Genomic DNA, 9,160 nt, shown 5'->3' with positions numbered 1-9,160 from the left:
ATGGAGCTTTAGTTTGTTCTGTTCTGTCTCAATCCTGTATCAGGACCTTTCTCTGCCTGAAGGTGATAGGAAATGATTAGTTCCTCTGCTTCCCCAAGMAAAAGCAACATTGTTGCAGCACTTTCCTAGCATGACCTTGTTTTCCACTATACTAAATGATGCTAAAGCCATCACAAACACATTCAGACTCATTTTCAGGCTGCTTCAAAATCTAGGACTCTCATAAACACACAAACTTGACCTTTTTAGCAGCAAATGCTAGTACAGAGCTCTTTAAGCATGCATTTGTAGTTGTTTGATCTAAAAACATGACAGGTTTGAAAGTTCAAATATTGGCTTACTTCTTATGTTTTTGCTCCCCCCTTTTTTTTTTGGTTGCACATCACAGGCAATTGTATTGCATCAATATGTTACTTTTCCCCCATTTGCACACTGAAACACTTTGGTAAAATGCATGGCAATACCACAGTATGTTAGATGTCATTGAAGAAAAAATGCCATTACTTTTATCCTGATAGTTCTGTGCCAAACCTTGTCAGTTTAATCTTTTCATACTCTTATATCTAAACAATTATGTTTCCTAATTTGATCTAATCTAATCTAATCTAATCTAATCTAATCTAATCTAATCTAATCTAATCTAATCTAATCTAATCCCTTTTGACTCAGACATTTTCAACTGTATACTCCTGCTAGCTGGAGGACAAATCGTGTTGTATTTAAGTTAGTTCTCGAAGAAAAATAGGAGGAATAAGAAGGAAAACATTTTCTGACAGAGATAATTTTATATAAATTTTAGATGTATGTATATTCCCCTCCCTCCAAAGATATACTTGGACATCAAGCCATTTGGAACATTTCATCTGGCCAYCCAAGTGAAAAATGAAGTATCTAGAAAGTCAGAACAAGAAAWGCAGAAGCAAGCCAAACATCACAGRTYGCTTTAKAAAAGACTAAGGKGAGCAGCTGGAGTCCCCAAGAATAATTTAAAAACCAGCCAAGCAAAATCCTAAACCCAGCACAGGAAAGTGCAGATGAGGTTCTTCAGACACTGTCAGATTTTCTTAGCCCTTCATGTCCATGTCCACGTCACAGGCTCTGGTGTTTCTCTGAAGTGACTGATAGATACTCCAYGCTAATTTCCCCCATTCTTATTTTGAATAATACCTCAGTCCCAAACTGTTTGTATTCAAGACAGAAATAACAGTTTCAGTCACAGGAAGCTAGGAGGACTTCTGTGGCAATGCCTTTCCTCTTGACAATGTCTCTGTTGTTCTGGGCCAGTCTGGGGACACATCCATTTGTGGGATGATGGTTTTGAGGGGTGAAACACGATCAGACACCAATAACACCTTACTCTTATAGATAAGATTCATTGCTTATAGTGTGTAATTCCTGAAGAACTCAGCTCTTATTTGGTACAGGTTAATGAGCATATTTTGGTACTTGGAGGTAGAGAGTACCTGTGTTGGTGGATAGACTGAATGTCTTGGCTTGTGCACAAAACTAAGCAAGACTGCTCATCCATGTAAAATTTCTACTGCCCACATTTAGGCCAGGAATTCACTCAGAGAGATTAAAAATATGGATGAGTTGTGTCACTGAATCCCATCAGTGGAAATCACTTAATGGCCTCCAGTAAAATGAAAGCAAATACAGATAAAAATTGGAATAATTATATTAGATTTATGGCTGTCTCTTAAATCATCTTTTTACTCTTTTTTTTTTTCTTTTTCTTTTTTTCTTTTTCTTTTTCTTCCTGCTAAACACAATGACTCCGTTTTTCAAAGTTAATTGCCCAAAAATCTTTTCAGGCACCTTTTATATAGTTGAATAGCCTGTGTGTGAAATCAAATTACGGGGTTATACATGGGTATGTCACTGGTATTGTTCATCTGTGATATGCCCTGTTCTGGGTACTCTTTCCCTTGATTGCTATTCCTCAATTTCTGTTTGCCCAGATTTGAAAAGCTGGCCTTGGAAGCTTGAACATGATTTTCTTCTGCCTTAAAATCAGATTACCACTTCAGCAGATTAATGAAATATTTATTTTGTTGCTTGCTGGAGGTGGAGAAGTCATATWCCCATTTGAAATACTGGGTTTTTTACTATGCATAAGAGAATCACAAGTCCACCACCACACTGAGACCCAGAACCTAAAGTCTGACCTCCTAAAGTCAGTCCAGTGTGCTGATGATCCAGCCTTTATACACCTGCAGTTCAGTCAGACAAGAATCTCTGTTCAGTTTGTGATGTTCCAAAGTGTTTCCCAATAGTAGATGTTATTATTTGTATTGGTCTTCCTGCATTCCTTACTGTAGGGGTTAGAAAAAGGCAAAGTATGCAGAGAAACATCTCTGGGTTATTATTCTCTTATCAGAAATAGCAGGAGCTTGGGTATAACTATGTGGGAGGGAAAGCTTAGTGTGTATCTTGTGAATGGGAGAGGCTGGGAATGTCCCATGAATGTTTGTGTTGTCTGTGTTTGTATATGCTCTCATGGAATTAAGGATTAGGACTCACCTCTGCTACTAGCTTTTAATTGTTATGTCAATGTATTTTAGGAACTAAAACACACTTTTGCACCACAAAAACCCAAGGTCAATTAATTTTCACCTGGTAACTACCTACAAACATTGAACCTACAAAATATTGAAAAAAATTTTAAATATTAAGAGTCCATTACTACACATCAGAAAGCCTTCCCATCCATTCATCAGATACTTCAGATGCAATTACAAATTATATTTATACAATAAAAGAATGCCCCATTCATTTACAAACATTCTTTATTCAAGAGAAATAAATAATTCACAACRATCAGTGTGATTATTGTTTGAAAATGCTCTGAATTCTTCAGAAGAAAACTGTTTAAKTGATGTCCCATGCAGCAGTTTAGCAGCCGTACATATGATGTCACTCCTAAAAGTCCAAGTAAATGACGTCATACATACGACCACCAAGCCACCACGTGACAAATGACTGTTATAAGAAAGTGAATTATCCTTACAAACAGAAAAAAACAGGCTGCTGGGAATGCTGAAGTTCRCTTTTTACCTAGAATGAACAAAGGATTCTAGAGAAAGCAATTTAGCTTCATTATTAAAGGAATGAACAGAGACTGCCCTGATTTCTGTGAGACAGACAACTGCTATTAACTTGTGCAAGACTTCTGCAAGAGAGAATCCAGACAAAGTAAGCATAAAATTCTTACGCTTTCCCCCCAAACAAATATTGGACATGATGAACAAGAATTCCCAAATAATTTTCTCCCACCACCAAGGAACTTGCAGGACACTAACAGTAACTGTACGTRACATTTGGGAAAAGAAGGCATTTGTAGCTGTCTTTGATTTTGCAGCTTTCTTTGCTTTTTTCTTCTTACCTCCTTCCCCTAAATATAACAATGTAGCAACAATTATTGGTAAGCTCAGTCAAAATACAATATAAATTCTGGATGCTCTGTTTGTTATTGATTTGAACAGCTCAAACGTTCACTTGTTATAATTCTTTCAAAATTGCTGTGTGTAGTCATCACTTGTGGATCACTAAACTTCTGTTCTTCAATGCATCACATTTTAGAGCAAGAGTTCAGCTTAATTTAGATGAGATGCAGAGCCCCTCTCATACTTTGATTGTGTTTGAACTACTTGTCACAACTGCTGGTTTTAGGACAGACAAGAAAACAAGGGCCATACCTTAGGAAGGCCATTAGCATATGGTACTCAGTAAACATAATCATTTATATCCATCACAAGTGTGCTAAGAAGCAGCAGGCAATTTCTTTGGGGAAGTACTACAACATGACATGTTTTACTTAATCACTGAGTATTAGAATTTTCCTATACTCTACTGCTGTTGGAGAAGGATGGTAATTATCTCTGTGAGATCCCATATGACTAACATGGCAGATTTTGGCAGCTGTTTAAACAAGCATGAGATTAGCAGGTACATCAGATGAAGACAAGGTTGTTGCAATGAAAAGCAAGTCACAATATTACAGGGTTTTTTTTCCATTTCTGCAGGATTTGCTCACATGAAGAAGCTTTTCTTGCATGTTATCCTAATGAAAACCGTGGGCCTAAAGGAGGGCTGAAGAATACTTCATATTCTGGATGGATTTTTTCTTGCAGCCCTGATTAACATCTTGTGAGATGGCTCTTTACTGCAATCAGCTGCACAGCAACAGCTTTGTTTTTTTTTAAAAAAAGCAAAGATGTAGTCAAAACGTCCTGATCACCCCTGAAGCTGGGTGAATAGAACAGAGTACAGAATTCCTCTTTCTTGATAAACCATGAGCAGCTTGAGTCTCAAATTCTCACACTAATTCTTGTCACCTTAAAATATCAGCAGTTTGCTTTCCAGAGCTTCCCTTGTGTGTGAACAGCTTCAGGACTTGTGAATGCACATACCCACAGCGTGAAACAACCCATAAATAGTTTCACAGGGAAATGTGCATGCAGAACAGCAGCTTCCAAAGGCACAATCTCAGGTGATGAGACCCAGGGGCATCTCACTATTCAAGGCTGGGAAGCTCAGAGGGCTCCCAGAGGTGCCAGACAACAAGAATGCTCAGGAGAAGCAGGACAAAAGAGGCTGTKACAGATCTCCAGCAGCCCTTCTGGCCCTTGGGAGGTCTGCTCTGGACCGGATGCCTGAAGAGATGCTGTCTAAGCAGCAAAGGCTTGTTCCCACAGTACCTGCACAGACATGGGTTTGGAGATGTGTGGTGAAAGCTGCTGAGCTGGGCAGGAGCAGGAGCCCAGCAGAGATCGAAGCCACCCCATGTCACCAGTGCGTGCTGCTCTTCCAGCTGTGAGGACCAAACAGGGCCACCAGGGGTGGCTCCCCCAKCACGGTGACAAATGCTTTACTAATGGGTTCTGGAGATTTCCTAATGGGKTCTGGAGGCTTGAACCCACTGAAACTACAGCTGGATTCCAAAACCAGCCATTTGGGCAGTTACTGAAAATTACATTTATGTTTCCATAGAATTAATTTTCGCTGTTTTGTGAACAGGAATTATTCACAAGCCTTTCAGGAGCTGGCAAGAAGTACTAGACTCTGCATAGCTTTGTGACTGAGGCCAGGTTACTGTTTGACAGATTTGGACTTAATGAACTTTCACAATTTGTTTTTCGCTCAAAAATGAATTTACTATAAAATACAATATAGGTCTTGTGGGCATAATTGAAAATAGTGTGGCCTTCAGCTGCAGCACTCATTTAGTCCTTACTAGGCATGTAGTGGTTGGCTCAGGACACCAAATGGGAAAATGTGGGAAAAACTTCATCAATCCTCATTTCCAGGGACATTTTGTAGGCAAAGTTCTTACTTGACAAAAGAAAGCAGAGAATAGTAATCTCTTCTCTCGATCTCCTGAAAAATTCATTGGTCACAGAGGAAAGAGACCTAAACCTGCTTTTTCTTCCTCATTCTCAGCAGTATGATGTGCCAGGCACATTGTGCTGATGCTCCTTCTTTCTTGTAAAGAGAAATGTGCACTGAGGAGATGAACTAATTGGTCCAGCACACAGGAGCTCATGTACTTGAGGAAACAAATCTCAGTCAATTCTGTGGCTCTCAATAATTGCCAGAAACTAGAGAGCATCAGGCATAAAGTGAACTAAGACAKAATGAACAGCTGAATTTTCTAATGAAATTCCTTTTGAATTGCAGAGGACTATCCAGTGATGCGTTATCATGAATCCAAAATCAAGGGAATCCATMAAAGAAGAAGACAAGAAGGAGTGGCTTTTATTTCTAGATTATGTCTTGTCACAACTGATGCTTCAAGTTTTGTTTGACAAAGATGAGTTATTAYGGATCTGTGCACAGAAGTGCTATTTATTCTATGCAAAAAAAATGCACACATTAAAGAGATGGTTTCTAGATGAAGGTACCAAAATCTCTTGGTGACAAGTCTAAAGGAGGTGATGGGGAGGAATGTCTGTGCACACCAAATAAGTGAGATGTGTGACAAAACACTGAAGTAGAAATACGAGATTAATCTGAGGATGGCTTCTGTAAAGCACTGACACCGTATATAGGGCAGGGTGTGCTCCAACACTGAGACTGTCAGGGAATCACAGCTACCCTAAGAAAAGAGATTCCAGGTGAAAATCTTGCCTTTTCAGTAATGGTGACCACCACAGGGGAACCACCAGCACCTACAGTGGGATAAATGGCACAAACACAGAGCCTGGAGCCCAGAGGAGAAAACAGGGACCTCAAAAGTTGCGTTGCTTTACAAGAGCTTGCACTGATCCCCTGGGTTTGCAGGTCACAAATGAGAGGATGACAGAAAACCATCAAAGTCATCAAAGAAAGGAGATCTAGAGGATGTCTTATGGGGTGGATACAGGAGAGGGATGGGAGATCACTTCTGCCTATGTCACAAATCACTTTAACGATTATATTTTCCTCAGTCTCAGTGGCTGACATGTCTCACAGTTCTCAGAACAAAGGAGTGATTTGAAGAAACAACAGAGTGGGAACAATCTTTCTGAAAGAGAGACGCCCTTTACACATTTCAAACCATAAATAAAATGCAAAAAAATGAACAGGTTCTACCATCTACAGATGGGAAAACTTTTGGAAAAATGACCGAGGCAAAATATTTTTCATATTTGATCTAACAGCAGTATTCTGGATAAGCTGCATGAAGGAAACAAAGTTTTTTCATGGTCTGCTTCTATGACTGTGGCTTCTTCCTTATTGAAAGGGAAATTAATGTAAGAGATGTCAAAGCAGAGCACAGTATGCCCACTGCAGTGGGGAAAGTAGGCACATAGAGTTTGGAAGAGAGAAAATGTGAGGCAATTTGTGCTTAAGTTATACATTGAGGTCAGAAGTTGAAGCATCCTTTGGTTCAAAGATACTTAAAATGAAAGCAGATGGAGTTCTCTCAGAAGAGTTTTTTAAAGATATCCTAGCCCTTGAGTACTTCAGGAATGAGCACAGAACTAATATTGCACACATGCTCTCAGGGGTGAGAGGTTTAAAAGACCTGGGGACAGCAGGGCAAGGATCAGCCCTTCAGGGTTGACCTACAAACCCTTGCTGTAGGTCAAAGCACCTCAAGTGCTGAGAAGTGCTGCTGACAGTTTTAGATACCAGAATATTTACAGCCCTGTCACTGGACTGGGAGCAAAATAAGCTGGATGTCTTTCTTCATCTGGCAATRGCTTTTAATAGGAAATATCTCTGTTCTTTGTCAAGACCTCTGTCAAGCTGTGCAGATCAGCTGGGATTCAAATCCAGAAGGAAGCTGGTCTCTCTCAGGCTCTTTGTTACAGACATCTCTGACCATGGGTGATTTCATAGCCAGTGGATTGTCACATGCACCCCTGCAGATTAGGTAGAACAGCCACTGTAAATGATCACAAATACCTGAATATTCCAATATACCTCAGGGTAGAAGACTTATCTCAAGCACAGAGATGATTCCTCAAATCATGAGCTAATTCTGGACAAATTCTTTTGGGACCAAGTTAGCAAAAATGTATTAACTCTCTTAAATTCATTCTCCTGCTCTTCAGCTCTTCTTTGATAGAGGGTCCTAATCCTGAACYATGAATTCAACATTTTACTGAAGTAATATATTCTTTGCTGTTTTCCTGGGTTTGCCATGTTTTCACTTAATTTTTTTTTTTTTTTACCTCCTTCTATCCATCATTCTCTTACTGTTCTCTMCTTTCCTTCTTTCTATCTATATTAATTTAAGTGGCAAACAGCACTGTGGACAAACACTAGGCTGAGAGAAGAAGAGAGTCACAACCCAATGAGTAAACCAGGGAGAGCAGATGCTCAGGGTCTCCAACGTATATTCTACAACAAGGGAGTTGGTGAGGAGATACACAGAGATATTTCACATTCACATGTTAAAAGAGCAGATGAGAATCAGAGGGCCAGGAGGAGCTAACAAAGCACAAGAAGAGTAAGAAAGCTTTCTCCAGGAACTCAGAGATAGAGTTAGATGAGCAATGAAGTGGCACCCATCATGCAAGTTGCGTGTACCACACCAGGGTAGTGAGGCACTTGTTCTCAGTAGCATCATTCAGCCATATGCTGATCATTCTGTAACTGAGAGTCTGGGCAGTATTCTGAATTCTGACTACCTGTAATGTCTATGAGTTTATGATTATAACTAATAATCTGAAGTTTCACAGGTAGAGATTGGCAAAAGGATTCATGTTACGTGAGAGGTATTTAGGCAGAAATTAATTTACTACATATTTAGAACCACAATTACACAAATCCTGTTGTGTACATTAAAATAAACACAATGTTGATATGAAACAGTTGAAAATAGCATTTGAACTAATAAATAGACTTTATACTAAAAAATAGACTTTATACTAAAAAATAGACTTTATAATTTATACTGTTATTTTTCATTTCAGCTGCTTTCCTAATTGCAGATCAACTACAAACAGTGAAAATCCATCACTTCTTAAGTCAGTTTGTCTCACAGAACAACATTAAGGGCCGTTTTCAAACACAAATATTCCCATATCACTGATATGTAGTAGCCTGTAAAACACAGAAATGAAAAGTCAWATGCATGACCTTCAGACTTGCAGTWCTGTCTCACAAAGAAACAATGCTTTCAAGTTCAAACTTTAAATAATTTTATTAATCTTCTTTTGAAATTTATTAGTAAGGGAACTCTTTCTTTCACCTGTGCAGTGTAACAAGTATAACTTGGTACTCATTTTTCTGAACATCACCACAAGTTTAAATATTGCAGGTGTCATGAGCAGTTCAGTTTTCTTGTACTTACAATTAGAAGGATGATGAGTAAGAGGAAACTCTGGGTTGTTTTTTTCATTGTGGAGTCTTTCTGGAGAGACACGTTGTAGATGACCCTTCTGGGAATTAAACAACAAAAAAAAAGCAGTATTGGATTTTATCTGTTACAATGAATTCCTTCTCTTTGTGTACAAGCATATTTTTAGATTTAGAGCAGACTCTGTGTGCATGGTTTGTGCACCCTCAGCCTTACATGTGCTCGGTTTGATCTAACTGGAGGTTGCTGTGCTTTAAATGCAGTCTCCTTTGTGAATCTCTGTTGGTGAGTACAGATGATGTGGGGTGCAGCTCCATGCCATTGGGTAACCAGCAGCAGGTTTGGTTACCCAAGCCCTGTGTTTTTGCC

General features: G+C 39.1%; 1 protein-coding gene across 1 annotated transcript in view; it reads right to left on the bottom strand.

The window, feature by feature from the left end:
* The window catches only part of LOC130582581 (calcitonin receptor-like), a 155,438-nt gene that overhangs the window by 54,193 nt on the left and 92,085 nt on the right, over window positions 1-9,160 (bottom strand). The window contains exon 2 of the mRNA XM_057381377.1: window positions 8,786-8,873. Within this exon, the coding sequence (XP_057237360.1) occupies window positions 8,786-8,833 (48 nt within the window). The 5' untranslated portion in view covers window positions 8,834-8,873. The remainder of the gene's footprint in view (window positions 1-8,785; window positions 8,874-9,160) is intronic.

The sequence above is a fragment of the Malurus melanocephalus genome, unplaced genomic scaffold, assembly GCF_030028575.1.
Source record: "Malurus melanocephalus ecotype Western Australia unplaced genomic scaffold, MMel_1.1 scaffold_508, whole genome shotgun sequence".
Classification (NCBI taxonomy): Eukaryota; Metazoa; Chordata; class Aves; order Passeriformes; family Maluridae; genus Malurus; species Malurus melanocephalus.
This window is presented reverse-complemented; position numbering and strand designations above follow the sequence as displayed.